A 19,748-nucleotide genomic window follows, 5' to 3' on the forward strand; every position below is an offset into this window, starting at 1 on the left:
AGGGCAAAGAGGGAACCGATGAGCTCACTCGGGATCAGAGGCGGTGAGGAGGAGAGAGAGAAAGAGACTCAAATTTCCGGAGGCTATTTCAGTTTTCTTTTCCATTTTGTGTAATTTCACTTATGATATCAAGCAGTACGTGGCTGCTGTTTTGGAAACTCCCCTTGGGGGGCGCCCCTTCTACTGACCTGACTATAAAGGGCCAGCCTCAGCGGCAGAGGATCCCTGCAGTGGCTCTCACGCAGCCTCCACTGACAGGTACCATGAAGGTCTCCGCAGCCACCTTTGCGGTCCTCCTCGCCACTGCCGCCTTCTGCGCTCCTGCCTCTGCCTCCCCATGTAAGTCAGGTCCTGACCACCACAGCCTGGGGCCAGACCCTCACCCTGATCCCGACTTTGCCCCCCTTTCAGCTGCAGCATTTATGCTGTCTGAACCCAATGATTTACATTCCTATATTGCTTTACCCAGATGTCCAGCTGTCCCTGAGAGAGCTCTAAGCCACTTCATGGCAGGGAACCTCTCTGCTCAATTTTTCTGTCCTCAGGATCTACACCCAGGCCCTTCAGATGCTGAGTGCAGACCAATGCTGGGGATGTTAGCAGGCAGAGGCAGCCTGAACTGACCTCAAAACACAGCTAACTCATGCCTATCACCAGCAGAGTTTCTAAGAAACTTCTGAGCTTGAGACAGTCATATTCTTCCCATTTCATAGATGGAAAAAGTGGGGCTTGGGAGAGGATTTTAATTTTTTTAATTTTAGTTTTTTAAGATATATTTGAAAGAGAGAGAGGGGGAGAGAGTGTGGGGGAGGGTTGGAGAGAGAGGGAAAGAGAAAATCTCCAGCAGACTGCCACTGAGCACGGAGCCTGATGCAGGGCTCAATCCCACCACCCCGAGATCATGACCTGAGCCGAGATCAAGAGTGGGACGCTTAACCAACTGAGCCATCCAGGTGCCCCAGGAGAGGATTTTTTAAAAGCCTAGTATGGATCAAGTATTATGCTGACTGCTCTGCGTGTACCATGTCATTTAATACTTGCCACTACTCTTAGAGTGGCTGAGCTTGACTTACAGACGGGGAAACAGAGGCCCAGAAGAGTTAAGTAACTTGCCTGAGGTCACACAGCTAGGAAGTGGGGAAACTGGTGTTCAAAGCCAGCTCTTTCTGGCTCTTAAACACTCCTACTCTACAGGGAAGTAGCAACTGACACTTTCCAAAGTCATCTTGAATTAACTGACCAACAAAAAGTCGTCCTTCTCTGTTCAGAGCCCTACTTACCACACCTCAGCCAGAGGCTCCCCAGATGTAATACACATCTTCAGGACCCTCTTAGGGGTTGAGGCTGAGCCATGAAGTCTGAGTTTTGGAAGCCTCCCTCCAACCCACTGTAGGTCTCAAAGAAACAAAGCTCTGAATCCACTGAGGATCCCGGGAGGGCAAGAATAAGGGCAAAGGGCCCAAGACGAGCTAGGAGAAAGCCCAGCATATCTGCAGAACCAAAGGCAAAGGGTTATGGTGTAGAGGGAAGGATACAAACAAGGTTCAAGGATTAGATGAAGGATTGCGAAGATCTTCTCAATCCTCTGTTGGAATCCCCCACTCTGCTACTGTGTGTCCACAGCCAAGTGACTTTACCTCTCTAAGCTTCAGTTTCAGCCAAAGGAGGATAACAGTCTATCCAAGATAACATACCCAGCACGATACCCCGTGTGCAACAGCAATGAATATAGGCGTCTCCTTGCTTTCTCCAGATGCCTCGGACACCACACCCTGCTGCTTTGCCTACATCTCCCGCCGACTGCCCTTCACCCACATCCAGGAGTATTTCTACACCAGCAGCAAGTGCTCCATGCCAGCGGTCGTGTGAGTCCCAGTGTGTGGACCTTTGGGGCGGGGGGGGGGGGGAAGGGACACCTTTTGTCCCAGAGCCAGTCCCCCACAGGAGCCCTCTAAGAGGGTACCCTATCCACTCCTACCCATCTTCCAGCTGCTTAAATAGCCAGAGTTCCTCCCTCTGTAGCTTCAGATACCCCCCACACCCGCTATCACACAGAAGATTAGACAAGGGGTTCTCGGGGCAGTTCTCCCCACTCTGACGGACTGGGTCAGGTCTCTGATCTTTAGGAGTGTAACCTTTACTTTAACATGACCTACAATGCCCCACCATGGAGAAAGATCGACAGTCATTTCTCTTCAGTTAAGAACCCCACATTCCCCCATACCCCACAGCCAACTGAATCCACCTACAACCTCAGAGGATCTAAGAGGGGGGGTCAGAGGTCAGAGCCCTAGTTAAAGTCAGGTGTATTTAAAAGAAAATTATCAATTGGTGAAGAGATAATGACATGAGATTCTCCTTTAAATATGCAAACTATTACATCTGAAAAAATTAAGTCTACCACCTAGAAAGTACCTGTGTATCAAATGTGTTACATGGATTATCCCCAAATTTCATAACACTTACAGGTGTGTGTAATTCTCTCCATGTTTCAGATAATGAATCTGAGACCAAGAGAGTTTGGGTGACTTGCCCAAGGTCGCACAGTAAGTGAGGGATAGAGCCAGTCTTTGGAGCCTCCTCTTTCTATACAGAAAGGTCGACAGTGATAGTTGCTTAAGAAATTTAAGATAATAGACTTAAAGAGTGAAAATGGGGTAATCATGAAGTTTCCTATATAACGGCAAAGTTGTTTTTTTTTTTTTTTTTAAGATTTTATTTATATTTGTGAGAGACCGAGAGAGCAGAAGTAGGGAGCGGCAGGCAGAGGGAGAAGCAGGCTCCTCACTGAGCAGGGAGCCTGATGCGGGACTCGATCCCAGAACCCTGGGATCATGACCTGAGCTGAAGGCAGACGTTTAAGTTTTTTTAGTCCAAAAGCTCCTGTGACACTTGAAAAGCTATAGGTATTCAGAATTGCCTTTTGTTCTGGTAAGTCCTTCAAAGTATAGTGGTAATATTTAGCACTACTGATTTGATCTCTGAAAACAAATATTTTTCAAAAGAAAAAAAATCCTTCTTTGAGCACCTGCTACAGGCAGGTAGAGATGAATAAACCACCATCCCTGCCCTCGTGGCACACACAATCTAATACAAGGAAAAGACAGATGCAGAAGGACTAGAGTAACCCTGAGTAAAAAAACATCACAAAAAGAGAGAGGGAGCACATCCAGCCTCAGAGGTGAAGGGAAGTTTGCTGCAAAAGGTGTTTGAGAAAAACCCGGGGGACTGGGTACATGAGACAGCGCAAATGTTGCCAGGACTCTCCTTTGATTGATGCAGCGTCCCCGTGTAGAAAAGCAATGAGGACCTTGAGTGTCAGCACAATGACGCAAAAGCGTTAGAGCGAGGGAGACGAGCTGGCACAGGGAAAGCCTAGAAAGTCAGGTCCAGTTAAGAGGCTGTATGGTTATCCATGTGAGCGGTATTGAGGCTAAACAGGACCTGAAGGGGAAGGGAAGGAGAGAGGGGGTAGGAAACTGTCACAGGTGGAGTCAGCAAGACCCGGCAGGTGAGGTGAGGTCAGGAGCAAGGACGAGAGGGGGTTAAGTGACACCAGACAGCTAGAGAAGTGCGGACCCCCTCACCCCAAAGTCTCAAGGAAGAGCTGTTTAAAGAGGAAGGAGCCAAGGTACCAGCACAAAAACCCTTTGCAATGTCCAGCAGGGAGAGTGAGAAGAGGAGCTGGCAGCTAGGAAACAGCGTTGGGGCTAGAGACAGGACATTCTTTTATAGGAGGAAAGGGTCCCCTGAGAGGACAGCAGTCATCTTTAGCAGAGTCTTGGGGAGCACTGGCTCCAGAGCTAGTCAGCCTTTGTCAGAATCCCAGCTGTGCCAGTTGGCAGTTGCATGAGCTTGGACCTAGCAGTTAACCTCTCTGAGCCTCCATTTCTTCATCTGCAAAGTCGAGTGAAAGAGTACTTCCTTCACTGGGTCAAAGAGAGAACAATGAAATGAAAAATGAAACTGGCATATATTCTGGCATACAGTTGGTGCCCGATAAGTGTTAACTTCTCCTCCTCCTTCTCCAAATGTACTAATATATACTTAGAAGTGACAAACCTTGAGGGAATGCAGTTCATTCACTAGCTCATTCAATAAACACCCACTAAGCCCCTGCACTGTGCCTGACCTAGGCCCAGAGACTTGGGAGAAAAACACAGAAAAGGGCAGCAATTCTGAGAACATCTGCTCTCAAGGGTCAGGCGGAGGGGGTTGCTCCGGAGAAGAGTCAGGAAGAGAGGCAGGAGAGAAGTCAGACAAGTAGGGGGGGGGTCCCCAAAATGGGGGCAGGGAGAGAAACTTAGCCAGGAGGGGTTGTTCCTCAGTCTCACATTCTTTAGGAGGAAATGGAACCCTGAGAAACCCTCACCCCTAAATATTCGTTTCCTGCCCTTTTGACTTCCTGGTCACAGGCTGAGGGGGCCAAGGAGGGAGGATAGCAAGTCTGTAGGGTTTCCTGTCTGACTCGTGGCTGAACAAGGGCAGGGGCTTAGGTCTAGAAGCTCCCTCACCACCCCAAATAAGCAAACAAACACTAGGAGGCAGGAGAGCCCAGAATACTCCATCTGCTCCCTTTCTCTCCTCTGCACACTAGAATGGAAGAAAGAGAGACGGTCAAGTGGCTCTGAGTCTCAGAAAAGGGGAAGCAGCTTCCTTGAGAATAAACACTATCCAGGAGAGAACCTGAAAAGAAACCAAGAAATCCTCATTCTCACCAGACGACCTAGGCCTTCACTTTGTCTGAAAACATTTGGGCTCATACAGGTGCAGGAAAACATCCTAAAGAACCCAAAAGGGGAAAGGTTCAAGTAGACAGGGCTGGCCCAAGAGTAACAAGTTAATCGGCAGCACTGCTCTCTAGGCCCACGGTCTCTCCCATATAGAACCGTCCTCCAGCAAAGAGGTGAGGCAGGCAACTGGATGGAGCCTGTGCGCCACAGGCTTTTAAACCACCAACACATGCTATCAACACCTGTGGAGGTCAGGCCTCTCCCTCCCAGAGGCCTCCACGTTCTGGCGGGGTTAATTGGCAGAAGTGCTCTGACAACAGCTAAACCTCAGTGCCTTTGACCTCTCTGAGCACCGAAGCCCAGTACCAGGACCTTTGGTATCATGTTGCTCTGATCCCTCCTAAAGAAGAATCCCATAACATTCCAATAACAATACATGTGTGGTATTTTCCAAAACTCCACCATACTATCTCATTTAAGTCTCACAACAACAGTGCAAAGTAGGAATTATTTCTATCTATCTTTAAGAGGTAAACAAATAGATTCAGAGGCCTTAAGTGATTTGCCAAGGTGAATCCACTAATGAGTGGTGAAATCAAGACTCAATGTCGTCATTCACGCACACACACAGATGTATTCATTCGTTGAGTGTCTGCCCTGTGCCAGGCACTGTATCATCTAAAACCAAATCGCACCTGTTTTTTTTTTTTTTAACCACTTCTTATCTCTCACTTAGTGAACCATGACTCAGTTCCTAGAAAACACCTCTTTTTCTCTGCATCTTGAGCACCCAGCACAGGGTCCGAAACCGAGAAGCACTGAGAAAAGGCTAGTAGTGGTTGACCAGCTCAAACCTGGACTCCTCAGGCTCCATATGCCCTTAGCTCTCCAGGCTGCACGGGTTTGTGTGGGGGTTAAAATGCACACAGATCTGCTTTGGAGCCCTACTACCCAACAGAAGAGGAAATATCCTTTCCTTAAAAGCTACAAACCCAACCTTATGGAGCTCCAAGAATGCCCCACCCCAGTACCATCATCATCATCCCCTTTGTGGCTCAGTCCACCTCATCCCCAAAACTGGCTGTCCGGGTGCTCACCAGGTCTCACCGTCCTCTTGTCCCACAGCTTTGTCACCCGAAAGCACCGCCAGGTGTGTGCCGATCCACAGAAGAAATGGGTGCGGGACCACATCAACTCTTTGGAGATGAGTTAGGATGGAAGGCGTCTTGAACCTGAACTCATGCAGACTTCCCTAGTGCTTCTTGTTTGCGCCCTAAACCAGCTTGGGAGATGCCCCTCAAGCCCCTACTCCCACCCTGTCCTGGGAGGGCACAGATTCCACCAGCCAGCAGCAGCTGTAAAAGCGTCCTCCATCTAAAGCCGCCAAGAGCTCCTAAGGCTCTGCCTCGTACAAGCGAAGTCTCTAGGCTCTGAGCTTCAGGCCCCTCGGCTTTTTGGCCCCGGCTCTGCGATCAGAAAGGAAGTCAGCTTGCCTCTGGAGGCGAAGAAGGGAGGAAGACGGCTCCTTCAGTAAAGTCCTGTGGCCACAGCTCCTCTCTCAGCCCCTCACTGGGGAGGGCTGACTGGCAAATGTGAGAAATCAGCTTTCCATTAAAACTCTCCACGCAGTTACCAAGCTGGCTCCTGGTTTGCTTTCCTCCTCGGGAACCCTCCTTCCTCATAAGCATTAAGCAATGAGCTACATATTGAATTTAACTGTCATGTCTTTTTAGCGTTCTTTAGCAGACTTTTTTGTGTGTCTTCAAGTATTTTATTAGGAGTTCAGATCAAATCTTTGTAGAATGTTCCCTAGTTTGGATTTGCTTGGTTGTTTCCTCATAATTCGATTCAGGTTAAACATTTCTGGCAGGGACACCACATGGGTGATGCTGTTTCTCAGTGCAGCACATCAGGGTACATGTTGGTTTACTGGTGATGTTGAGTCTGATGGCCTGATGGCCCAGGTTTTCTTGCCACATTGAGCTCACTGCTGTGTGCCAGGCACTATGCCAGGCACGGGAGGTTGGCGGGGAGAGTAGAGAGGTGAATGAGCCACAAGCCACAATCTTTAACTTTAGGCAGATTAAACATATGATAAACACATAAAGGGAAGCAACTGTTCAAAAGCACCTGTTGTGGTCCCATTGAGAGTGGGAGTGGGGGGTGGGAGGGGTGGAATGACACCACCGAAGGAGGTGAGGCAGGGTGCCTGGGGGAGAAAAGAGACGTCAGAGATGAGATAACATTTAAATGAAGTCTGGAAGATTGGAGAAAGAGTTTAGCAGGTAGGGAAGGCCTGACAGGTAGCGGGTACAGCATATGCAAAAGTAGGAGGTACGGAAAGCAGCTCCCCACCACACAGAGAAGAGCTCAGTCTCTTGCTGCCAAGGAGGGAGGTGTGTGTCTAAAAGGGGCTTTCCCGCTCCTGCCATTTTCCTGATGACTAATCCTAAGAACCACCCCTGCCCCTCCCATGGGCTGATGTGTGCTTGACAGTTCACCAAATGCTTTGACTTTCTTTCCCATGCATGCCTCACCACAGCCCCTCTGGCTCCCACACAGGCATGACTTTCCCACTTTTAAGATGAGGAAACTGAAGCTCCCAAAAGTAAAGTGACTAGCTCAAGGCCACAGGCCAGGAGACGCCATGGGTGGGGGCTGAGGGGGCGGGGCTCAAGAATGGAACTGGAGTCTTCCATTTACCTAGGAGATCTGGTTGCTCAACACTCAGAAGCTTCTACCTGCAGAAGTCCCAGCTCCTTACCAGTTCCCCTTGTGCCAGAGAGGACAGGTTTCCCCCAACTGTGCCCCCACGCTCCCAAAAGCCCTTATTGCCCTGCCTGGGTTCCCTCTGGCCCCACCAGGAGAAGAGGAGGATGGCCTATGAAAAATCAGCTGATATCTTTGACATCTCCAGGTCGATGTTCAAGTACCCATGGCCGGAATACCCAGAAAGGACCAAAGGTGAGGCTAGAATAGACAGGAACAGAGTCAGAGGTGGGGCCTGAAAAGAAAAGCTCCCTGGCTCCCTCTCCCAAGACAGGGGTCTGGTGAGTTCAGCAAATCCACAGGAAGGGTCAGGGCAGGCCACCAGACACTTGGTGGCTCTCCACAGCCTTCAAGGTAAGTCTCCAGGACCCTCAAAGATGGGACATCTTTCTCCCCATCTTCCACTCCCACATCTGCACCCTGCTCTCTACCCAATTCCCCACCTCCCAGTCTTTGAAAGAAGTTGTTCCCTGTGCCTAATGCTCTTCCCCTTTATCTATCTGGCTAACCCCTACGTGGATTAAAGACTGAGATTCTGGGAAACATTTCCTGATCCTCCCAGCCAGGTTAGGGGCCTCATTGGACCACCTGTGCCTGTATCTTCACATTTGTCTCCCTTTGTTAATCACTAGTAAACAATTCTGTCTCATCAGCTAGAGCCATGGTTCTCAAAGTGTGGTCCCAGGACAAACAGCATCAGTATCTTGTTAGAAAAGCAAATCCCCAGCCCCACCCCAGATCTACTGAATCCCTACTCAGGATGAGTGCCAGAAATTGGTTTTAAGAAGCTCTCCAGGTGATCCTACAACACACTCACATCTAAGAACCACTGAACAAGACCACTAGTTTTCACCATCAGCTGCACATTAGAATCCTCTGGGGAACTTTCTGAAAGGCCTAGGCCCTATCCCCAGAGAATCAGTTTCAATTAGTCTGATGCAGGGCTAAGGCAGGTTAAAAGTTCCCCCAAATAATTCTAACATGCAGCATTTATTAAATGCTGAATAAATGAATGCCGGGAGAATGGATGATTCTTAGCCCACCATTTGTACCACAGAACTCAGAAAAGTCATGGCTCCTGTCCACCTGCCCTTGTCCTGCTACCAGGTAAGACCCCTAACTTTTGCCCCCAGGGGGCTTTGTTGAGGTGGGAGCAGACTGCCCCTTCCTTTAAGGCCAGGTCAAAGAACCCTCACACTCATCCCCGGGGCTGCCGCTAATTCTGTGTGACCTTGGACAAGTCACTTCCCCTCCCTGAGCCTCAGGAGCGTCCTCTGTCACTGGCCAACCCCTGTCCCGCTCCATTGTGGTTGCTATGAGATACTATCTGTAAGGCCCAAGCTATGCGGGCAGTGCTTAATAAGGAGTTATTTTTCTTCATTAACACAGGGATCCTCATAGAGTTGCCAGATAGAATACTGGATGCCCAACTAAATTTGAATTTCAGATAAATAATTTTTTGTATAATTAAGTCCCAAATATGGTATCCAATACCTAAAATCTAAATTTACCTGGATGGCCTGTTTTTTATTTGCTTGGTTTTCACTAAATCTGACAACCCAACTCATTGTGAGTCAACGCTCCACTTTCTGAAACCATGGCCATCACCTGACAACTTTTACTATGATCTTTTCAATCTCCACATTGAAAACCACTGGCTGAAGCCCTGCCTTGTTGCTCAGAGAACTGACTCTGACAAAGGCTGGAGAAGAGATAGGAGTGAATTCTAGCCAAATCTGCAGAGAAAGTCCCCTGACCCACCAACGCCCCTCCACTACAATCAGAGCTGCAGTTTCATGACCGTTTAAGACAGAGATTGTTTAAGAAAATCCTGCTTTTCCAACTAAACTGTTGAGTCCCATGAAGGCAGGGATGATAACTGCCTCCCCAGCACGTAGCACAGTGCTTGGCACTTAGCGGGTGCTCGGTGAGTATCTGCTGCATGCCTGAATGAAGGAAGGGGCAGTAGCCTGTCTCTTCCCCTCTTCACTCCACATATCCCTCACCCCTTGCCTTTTCATCTCCTTGCCCAGATGGCCTTTTCAAAGTGCTTTGAGATCCTCAAATAACCAAACGGTGTACTCAGATTGGTTTACAGATCAACAAGGGCTTCACAATCTTTACCTCATTTGTTCTTCACAACAAGGGGTACAGAAAGGACAAGCTCCATTCTGCAGATGAGAAGACTGAGATCTTGGTGGGTGAAGTCACTTGTGCAAGTCACACAATGGGTAGGAGGTCTGAGTCTAGCTGAGATGAGGGACTAAAGGGCGTCCCTCTCAACTAGTTCCCTCTTATCCTGGTCCTTTTCCTGGCTAAGGAATATTCCCTGCCACTGTTGTGCCATTCACACCTCCCAGATGCCAAAGGAAGAGTTTCCCCCAAGTCCAGAGTGCTGGAGGCAGCACCCAAGCAAGCCAGATTCAGTGCCTTACTGCTACTTCAAGAAGCCTGAGATCTACACACACTGGCACACTCTGTATGATCAGCGACAAGAACGGGAGGCCCTGAAAATGTTGCGGAAAATGAGAGATCCCCCTAGGTGTGCTCTGCCCCTCCCTATTCTCCACACCCTTCATACCTTCTAGGAAAGAGAGGGAGGAGAAGGAAGAAGTGGGATGGGGGTGGGGCAAATCCAGCTAACAGATCCGAGAGAGGAGCCTGGGCTAGGAGGAGGGGCATCTGTCTTCCTCTGGTCCCATCTCTGAGCTGGCTGAGGACCAAGTGCAGAGGAAAGTTCGTGAAGTGTGAGGGAGGGAACAAGGGGACCAAGGCTGCTGTGCAATTTCTCACACAGGCAATTCAAAGAGAGCACGCCCATCCAAAAATTCCATCTCCCTATCAGCAAGTTGACTGTAAAATCTCAGATGGAACCCAAGCCCTCAGACCCTACTGGGAACCCCCTGAAGTGGCAAAGATTAAAGGTCAGGGACCACGACAGGAGGGAGAATGGGGAGACTCCCTTTCAGTGGGTGCCCTTACCTTGGGCTCACATTATCCTTCAGCCCTCAGTCCCTGCCTACAAAACGGAGGGAGGAAAGGAAAAGGGGTTGGATGAGCTCCTCTCCATTTGAAGTCCTACAACTATATCCCTTTCTCTCCACCGGCTCCCTTGAATGGGCAGGAACTCACAGAAAGCCTGGAATCTCCCAGAGAGCATGAGCAGTTGTATGCAGCACAGGTGAGAGGTGGCAAAGGTGGTGGAGCATGGCCACAGGTAGGAGCTGGCTGAGCTGGGGAGTAGAAAGCTGCATGGGGGAGGGGGAGTGGTATTCCAAGACAAAACTCCAGCTGTGCCCAGAGGATGTAACTCATGGGGGTGGTGTCCGAGCTCTCTTCCCTTTCTTCCACCCCTATTCCTGCAGGCTCTGGGGTGCCTGGGCATCAGTGACAAGTTTGTCATAGAGGCACTACAGCAGGTGGTGAGTCTGGGGCTGCATGGAACTCACGAGAGGAGGATACAGGGTCTGAGATATGTCGAGCATGGGCACAGGGGCACAGACAAAGCTCGCCAGGGTGCAAGGATGCTGGGCTGGATGCAGTGAGGAGAGAGTTGCCAGTGTGCGGCATGCCCCATCTCACGCCCTTGGCGTCCTTGAAGGGCAGCTTGATGGGGCTGGGGGAATCTGAGGTCCTCTCTGTCTAACAGAAAAGACCCTCAACTGAAAAGCAGAAAAGAACTGGGACTGAGTTCATTTTCCACCTTAACCGAATCAATGCCACGTGCTTAAATGCCAATTTATAATAGGGAATATGCGTTCGTATCTATAGTCTCATTTAAATCTTACGAATTGGGAACAGGCAGTAGTATCTGCATTTTTCTAATGATAAAATGGAAGCTCTGAGAGTGAGCCAAGTGACTGGCCCGAGGCCACAGGGCTGCTAGATACCAGATAGGGATCTGAACAAAAGTCTTACTCCTAAGTTGTGTTCCTTCCCTTGCACCATCTGCCCGTACTCTGTGTTTAAGCGTAGACAGGTCACTCTCTAGGCCTCGGTTTCCTCACTTGTAAATGAAAAGTTAAGCTGAGATGATTCTTAACACTCTGACATTCCATCATCTTATGACATATCTCCACCACCTGCCTCTTAAATCAGGCCCAAACTGGTCCAGAGAAAGTGAAGTATGAGGCCTGTCGAAGCCTGGCCATACTGGGTGAGTACGTCCCCTCCCCGGGAGGGGAGTGGGGGAAAGTGAGAAAGGAAGCAGTACAGCCCCTTTCCCCTTTGAGTAAGGACACCCACTTCTACCTAGCATTTGGCAGGATCTGGGAGCTAGCCTAGGTACTGTGGGCAGAGAGAGGAAAGTGGGGTGAAAAGGAGAAGAGATCGGGAGAGAGGGGGCGGGCCCCTGGAACTGCAGCCATGCTCAGCCAGCTGCATTAGCGTCCTGGGAGGATGGGCAACACCTCGGGACCCAGTACTTAGAACTTCTGTCTTGAGGGCACAGTGGAGTCAAATGGATCCTGGCAGAGAGGAACAGTTCCTGAGGCTCTGCCCTGACCTGAGGACCTTCCCTTGTCCAGGTTACCTGAATAAGCACGTGATCCAGGTTCTCATCACACAGTTGAAGGGGCAAAATGAGGGGCGAAGGATGGATTCTCTGACAGGGCTACGAGTGGCTCTCAACTCCTGGGCTGCTGTCCCCAAAGACAAGGTGATTGGGAGGAGAGTCAGTAACTGGGGCAGGTAGGACAAGGTAATTGATGGTGCTGGCTGGGGTTGTTAACCTAGCTCCTAGCCTTGATGGTAGAAGACACTGTCCTTGTAAAGTTCCCTGTGGAACAGCTTCCCTGAATAGAAGCACTGGCATGGCCACTTAGGAGTCAAAAACCCCTGAAAAGCTGGCTTTCAGAGCCGCAGTTTGTTCATTTCCAAAACGGAGGTAGTCACACTCACCATGATGAGCACTGAGTAATGTACAGAACTGCTAAATCACTAAATAGAAACTAACAGAACACTGTACGCTAACTATACTAACACAACAATGTATGTTAACTATATTTCAATAAAAATTCATTAATGGAGTAAACAAATAAGATAGACAGTAATTATAGCACTGTTGAGAAGATTAAATGAGATAATGTATGTAAAGCACCTCGTTCAATGCCTATGCTTTTTAAATGGTAACCATTATCATCCCTAAAATAACCTACTAAAGAAAAAACCTCTCTCAAGAAGGGAAAGGGATCAAGAGAGTCTGCAACACTACTCAAATTTTTTCCCTTTTAGGGCCCTCTTACTTTGACCCCATCACTGCTCTGTGTGAAACAGAGTCATCATTCATCCATTTACTCAACAAATATATACTAAATAGCTATCACATGCCTGGCACTGTCCCAGACCCTTAAGATACATCAGTGAACCAAACAGACTAAGATCCCCTGCTCTTGTGGAGCTTACCTTCTAGTTGGGGAGAATACAATTATAGTAAACTTGATTATATAGTATGTTAGAGGTGACAAGTGCAGAGGAAAAATTAGGTAACATGGTAAGGATGATCAAGGAATGCCAAGTGGGGATGGGACTAGACTGCAGTTTTAAACACAGAAGGGAGGCAAGGCTTCATTTAGAAGGTGTCATTTGAGCAAAGATATGAAGAAGGTGAAGGTGTTAGCCTTGCAGAGATCTGAGCAGAGGCCTTCCCGGCAGAAGGGCCAATCAGTGCAAAGGCTCTAAGGTAGGAGCGTGGTTGGCATGGTCCAGGGACAGCAAGGAGGCCAGTGTGGCTGCAGTGGAGTGGAAATAGAGAAAGTAGCAGAAAATGGAGGTAGGTCAAAGTAGTTAACAGGAAATTCAATTATACTAGATCCAGATCAACTAGATCTACTAGACTAGGTCATACTAACTGCATCATTGCTTTCTGGACAACTTCAAGTACTTGGACTTTTACTCTGCATGAAGTAAGGAACAAAGCAATGACATAACCTAACTTACATTTCAAAAGGTTCACTCTGCTGTACAGAAAAGATGGGAGGTGGGGGTGGAGCATCAGGTGGAAGCAGAAAGACCAATTAAGGGCTACTGAAGCAATCCTGGTGAGATATAATGGTGGCACGGAGCACAGTAGTTGTAGTGGGATTAGTAAAACTCTTGACAGGTTGACTGTGAGGTACAAAAGGCAGTGAGGAAACAAGGATGAAGCCAACTAAGATGGAGAAAGCTACAAGTAGAACAGGTTTGGAGGTAATATCAGAAGTACAGGTTTGGACAAGTGATGTTTGAGACGTCTACTGGACCTCGAAGGGAGACAGCAGGTAAAGCTGCTGTACAATTTTGAATTTCGAAGTCTGAACCATATAGACAGCATTTAATGTCATTCAATTAAATGAGAGCACTAAGAACCAAGTATGAAGTCTCGGTTCATTCCAATATTAAGAGCTCAGGGAGAAGAAGAAGAACCAGTGAATAATGACAGCTGGCCATTAGGTAGGAAGACAACCCAACAGTGTGGTATTCTGAAAATCAAGTGAAGAACATACATCAAAGAAAGGAAACAAATCAACGACATCAAATAATACAAGGACTGAGAACTGATACACAGATTAACAATGTAGGAATCCTTGATTATCTCAAGAACAATTTTGGTGGGGTCACAGTGGTGTAGGTCTGACAGAAGGAGTTTAAGAGTGAACGGGAGGAAAGAAATTAGAGATGGCAAAGCAGACAACTTTCCAAGTTTTGCTGGCAAGGGCTGTAGCTGGCACCAGGAGTGGATTTTAGAATAAAGAAAAATAATAGCATGTTTCCATGGTCCAGTAGTTAGAAAAATGATAACTATGGAGAGAGAAGAAAGTTGTTATTAGGTGAGAAGGGATGAGCTCTAACACAAGTGGAAAGACTGACTTTAGACATATGGTCAGAGTCTGTAGTAATAAGTGGAGGGAAGAACATATGGGTGCAGGTGTTGGACAGAAATGATGGTAGGTGCCTCTGGAACTTCTTTTCCGGTTGCTTGTATTTGCTCAGTAAGGTAGGAAGCAAGGGCATCAGCTAAGAGTTAAGAACGGAGGAATGGAGGTTCCAGAGGACAGGGTGTGAATCAGGAGGGCAGGAAAAAGAACTGCCCAGGGAAAAACAGTATGGTTACTAGATAGCACTAAGGGTCTACACAAGGTTTGTGCTCACACATTTAAAGCAAGATCAGTCTGGGGTGCGTGGGTGGCTCAGTCATTAAGCATCTGCCTTTGGCTCAGGTCATGATTCCAGTGTTCTGGGATCAAGCCCCGCATCGGGCTCCCTGCTCGGCAGGAAGCCTGCTTCTCCCTCTCCCACTCCCCCTGCTTGTGTTCCCTCTCTCGCTGCCTCTCTCTCTGTCAAATAAATACATAAAATCTTTTTAAAAAATAAATAAAAATAAAAAATATAGCAAGATCAGTCATCACGACTGTGTGCTTTTCTCCAGGAAATGCAGGCACAGAATGAGTGCACAGCTGACTACAATGAGGCAAGAGGAGGTAAAGGAGTTCAGTGAGGCAAGCAAGTGACTATAGTAGGACCATGGAGTTTAAGCTGGGTAGAGAGCGAAGAAAATGAGGAGCAATGAAAAGGTGCTCAGTGGACTGTTAATCCATATGGAGTCCAACAATTATTGGCATCGGGAGGTGCTGGAAAGATAGGAGGTGATGGTCAGAGAGTGGGGTCCATGAAATGGAGGTCACGGAGAAGTTACAGTGATGGATAATGATAAAAACCTCTCTGTGAAAATTAATGGCTGACACAGAATGGAGGACAAGGACAAGATTATTGGAGAACAGGAGTAGGATAAAATAACATATTTTTTAAATGTCAGGAATTAGAAGTGTTAAAGAGAGTGACATTCATCCATCCACAAGATAAAGTCATACAGAAATGAGGAGTTAAGACCTAGGAGCAAGTAGAGGACAGCAAAAATAAGAGCAAGTGGGTAAAATAATCTGAGGACATGAGATTTATTCTGGGGAGGAGGCACAATGCTCTGGAAGTAGCAGTGAATTGCCCTCTTAACAAAGCCTGGCTGAAGACATAGGCCCCCTGCCCATTTCACTTCTTGTCTCCCTCAGAGGACTCAAGTCGGGGATGAAGAGAAGTTGGTACCTGTGCTGCAGATGCTGATAAATAAGTCATCAAACGAAGCAGCTGTGGAGGCAGCCCTGTGCTTGGGTTTCCTGAGGCCCTGCAGCAACACGGCCCAAGAGTTCTTGCTGCAGTGCCTGAGCCAAGGGTCCAAAACCCAGCAGATGAAGGTGTGAGGGGCAGGAGGCTAGGCTCCCTGGGGAGCACTGGGGAACCAGAGGCTGGTGCTGACTTCGGTACTGTCGGGGCCGTCATACTCAACCAGAGAAAAGAAGCTTCAGTGGGGACCACCGCGGAGCCTTCTGTGTGTCTGTGAATATGCATGTGCATGAGTATGGGGTCACATAGACCTAAGTGTACATGTGTCTGTATATATTTGATTTGTATGAGTGTTCATTTATAAATGTGCACCTATGTGCACACATGAACTTATGTTCTCACTCAAAAGGTGAAGAGGCAGGAGAATGGACCCGATCTGTTCCCCAGTTTTAGGCTCAGCCCTCAAGCCTACCTGAACATCCAGATGCCTCTTGGCCCTGTACACCCCACCCTACCCTGCCTGCCTCCCACAGGCACTCAGGATGCTGGTCAAGATGATGCATGTACACACACCCACAGTCACCAGGGCCATCCTAGACCAGCTGTGCTATTCTAGTGTCCTGGAGGTAAGCTCTCAGACTGCCTAGGACCCTTCCTTCTCCAGCATAGCACAAGGGTGAGGGATAAGGAAGAGTCTATCCTTCATACCTTCCCACCTCTGCTCTCAGCACCGCTTTGAAGCCACCCAGATGCTCAAGACCATTGGGCTGGAAAAGATCCAGGCACAAGGGCTGGAGGGATTCACATTTGACCTGCTCTGGAGGAAGACATATAATGAACCTTTCCTTGTAAGTGAGACCAAAGGTCCCAAGCCCAGGGAGCCCAAACCCGCCTCCTCTCCCTTCTCTGAAGACCTCCTCTAGCTTGGCTCCCACCACACTGCCCATAAAGTATCATATTCACTCTAAGACACTAATGCACTCCCTGTTCCCCTGTTCCCCTAATGCAGCCCACGTTTTCAAGCCACCTTGCCTTTGGTCAGGCAGTTCTCTTAGCGAAAAATGCCGAGTCATCCCTCGTCCCTCTGCAAGGTGCAAAACTGCCTCATGTTATTATTCACTCCTCCCTCCTTCTTTCTGTCACAGTGATTGCTCCTGCAAGGCCAGTCCAAACACCTCCTATTGGAACCTTTCCCAAATCACCTCCAACAGAATGAACCCTGCCTTCCTCCGTGCTCCTTTGCTTTCATCTTTTTGTAGCTTATTACAAAACCAGCCACAGCACTTCTAAAGACATTTTTCTAAAATGTAAATCAGATTGTCTCACCTCTGCATAAAACTTTTCAGTAGCTCCCCAATGCCCTCAGGAAGGCTTTACATTGTCCTTCACCACCCAAGGCCTGCTTCCCTCTCTAGCTGCATCTCTCCCCACTCCTGCTCAGGGCCACACACCAGCTATGCTTAAAATGACCGTGTCCTCATTTATACCTGTTATCCCAGTGTAATTCCTCAGTGCCCCACTTTGAAGAGTCTCAGTGTGGTCACCTAGCTAAACTGAAATATTTTCTGTTCCCTAAGCCTCTAAGCTTTTGTACATGCTCTCCACTCATGCCCCACCCCACCCCCAGCCCTCTACTGGTTAACTGCCATTCACCCTTCAGGCTTCAGCTGAGGCATCACTTCTTCCAGCAAATCTTGCCGGTACCCGAACTGAGGAGACCCTCCTATGTTCACCCTATAGTTAGTTCAGTCGTAACACTTACAACAGTAGGGTGACTGCCTACTCACTTGTCTGCTTCCCCTACCAGACCAAGAGTTCAAGGCAAGGACCCTATGTAGCACAAGGTCAACATTCAGTAAAGGTTTGTGAGCACTTCAAGGTACACTCCGTATTCCTTTCCTCTGTTGTCCCTCCTTAATCCTTCTTCAGGCTATGAGGCAGGCTGTGGCTGAAATTGTGGAAGACCTCAAGATGAAGCCTACGATGATGAACTTGGTGGAGGCGTGAGTGGCTCAGGCTGGGAGCTGCCAGAGCCAAATCCTAGGCTGTGGGAAAGGGGCACAGAGTCGGAGAGAGCTGAGACTCAGATCCCAGGTCTTACTTCTCACTTGCCCATGCCCCTGGCCAAGTCACTCTTTGACCCCCAGGATTTTCTTTATCTGTAAAAGGGGGCTGATAATACCAACTCAGGGTTGCTATAAAATGTAAGAGCCCAAATTAAGATGAGGACGTGAAAGGGATCTGTAAAAGGTAGAGTTCTGGACAGACGTGTGTCCTAATTGTCATTCAGTGCCTTCTGGCAAATTGCAGTACCTGCCTTTCCCTACCTAGCCCCTTTCCTGACCCAAGTAACAAGAGGGAGCAACTGATGAAATTAGCATCTCTCATTGGCCTTACGCCCGACTCACTCTGGGCTGCAAGAACAACCAACCAGCCTTCCTCCCCTACCCTCTAATTGGATAACACACTTACTCCCTTCTACATAGGCAACTGATGAACTCAAATGTCACTGCACGCCAGGAAGCAGTCATCTCTTTGGTAAGGCCAGCTCTGCTTCTCTCTTGATGGCAGGGGGATTAGGCAACCGAGCACAATTACTCAGGGGCAGAAAAGGCTATAAAGTTTGGGGAGGTTTGCTGGCTTATTTTAGAATTCCAGCCCTACCAGGAATTCAGGGGTAACCTCTTTTTCAGGATTGGAGGCACCTACCTCCAACAGGAGATGGGTATGAGAGTCGTTGTTTAGATACTGCAGGAATTGTCTTGACTCTTCCTGGTGAACAGTATGCGCTGGAACCCAATGCAGTGGCCCCAAAAGGGAAAGAAAGGGATACCTCAGCGGGGGAGCCATAACGCCCCCTCTCTGCAGGCCACAGAGTCGTCAGAGGGGGACTAGAATGGAAAAGAGCACAGATGGGGCATCTTCCTAGGCTGGCTACTTAGTCACTCTCATTCTGCCTCTGCCAGGGCGTCCTGGGGATCCGCAGCCCACAGGTGTTCCACTTGCTCCTGGATATGCTAGACACAGAAAAGAGCCAGGCTGTGAAGAACAGCGTGAGGCATTCCCGCTCCCCTCTTCCACTTCTGTATCCCTCCTCTAAGCCTCTCCCACCCATCCTCACCACTTGCTCTTTGTCAGGAGGGAGGAAAGGGGAAATGAGCCTCAGACACTGTCCCTTGACTTCATTCCTTGGGGCCACTGTGGCCTGTGGCCAGAGCACCCCCCTCGCCGAGGCACCCCCTCCGCTCCCAGGCTTAGCCTGAAGTGAGCCAGCCATAGGACCTTTGTTTCAATGCAGCTACAAGAAACATTAACTGTCTTGGCCTCAATTGATCCCTGGATCCAAAACAAGCTGAAGAACAAGGTTCTCTTTGTGTGTGAAGCACTTAAGACTAATGAGGAGGAAGGGCCTACAAGGTTCCGGAAAGAGCCTGAGAACCCAGAAGAGTTAACTATTCAAGACTTTCAACTTGCACAGCTGAACCCCTTGTTTATTGCAAAGTCCACAGCCACATCAGACCAACAGAAAAACCTGAGTGCCCAGAGAGGCTCTGCCTTTTACCTGCCCTCTGCCTTCCCACCCTGTTTCTCTAAACCAAAACACAAAGCACCAGCCACAGGGCCCTGGGTGCCAAGGATCAGGAAGCAGCTCCAGATCCTAGCTAAAACCTCCCAATAGGTCAGTTCTTCGGGCCAAGTCCCCACTCTCTCCCTGAGGTTGCTTCTCAGGCTCCCCTGAGAAAACAATCTATACCTATCTTCCATGAATAAATGTCACTCTACCTATAACTGCTGGTCCCTTTGTCAGAGGCTGCATGGAAACTCAGGTCTCCTCACTCCTGGCTGAGTGTTAATTCACTCAGCCACATGTCCTTTTCACAAAGGGAAAGAGCCAGAGCTGCTCCAGTGGCCAACCTGCCTCCCTAAATCAAGCCCTTGTTTATGCCCAGAATTTGAGGAGCCTTTGCCTTTGAGTGGGCTGCAGAAGGAAAAGTAGGAGAAAATCCTGAAAAGCTTGGCTCTTGGGCCATTTCATCTTACTAACTTGTCGCACTAACTTGTCGCCCCTCACCACCACTTCCCAGTGGTCAGGAGGTAACGAGGCTATACTCAAGACCAACCATCTCTACGGTCTCTTCGCCACCTGCTTTC

General features: G+C 48.7%; 2 protein-coding genes across 2 annotated transcripts; both read left to right on the forward strand.

The window, feature by feature from the left end:
- The first annotated feature begins 230 nt into the window (after nt 1-230).
- Nucleotides 231-6,080, forward strand: CCL5 (C-C motif chemokine ligand 5). Its single transcript, XM_045773308.2, has 3 exons — nt 231-339; nt 1,754-1,865; nt 5,859-6,080. Exons 1-3 carry the CDS (start codon nt 264-266, stop codon nt 5,944-5,946), a joined length of 276 nt encoding a protein of 91 aa, XP_045629264.1. The 5' UTR covers nt 231-263; the 3' UTR covers nt 5,947-6,080.
- A 1,529-nt stretch (nt 6,081-7,609) lies between these two features.
- HEATR9 (HEAT repeat containing 9) lies at nt 7,610-19,343 on the forward strand. Its single transcript, XM_045773217.2, has 15 exons — nt 7,610-7,697; nt 8,560-8,609; nt 9,863-10,044; nt 10,300-10,426; nt 10,627-10,683; nt 10,868-10,924; nt 11,601-11,658; nt 12,029-12,159; nt 15,545-15,727; nt 16,130-16,222; nt 16,325-16,444; nt 17,526-17,599; nt 18,083-18,134; nt 18,563-18,649; nt 18,895-19,343. The coding sequence occupies exons 1-15, from the start codon at nt 7,610-7,612 to the stop codon at nt 19,273-19,275; spliced, it is 1,740 nt and encodes a 579-aa protein (XP_045629173.2). The 3' UTR covers nt 19,276-19,343.
- The last annotated feature ends 405 nt before the right edge of the window (nt 19,344-19,748 follow it).

This window comes from Ursus americanus, chromosome 23, assembly GCF_024610735.1.
Source record: "Ursus americanus isolate L20-20 chromosome 23, mUrsAme1.1.p, whole genome shotgun sequence".
NCBI lineage: Eukaryota > Metazoa > Chordata > Mammalia > Carnivora > Ursidae > Ursus > Ursus americanus.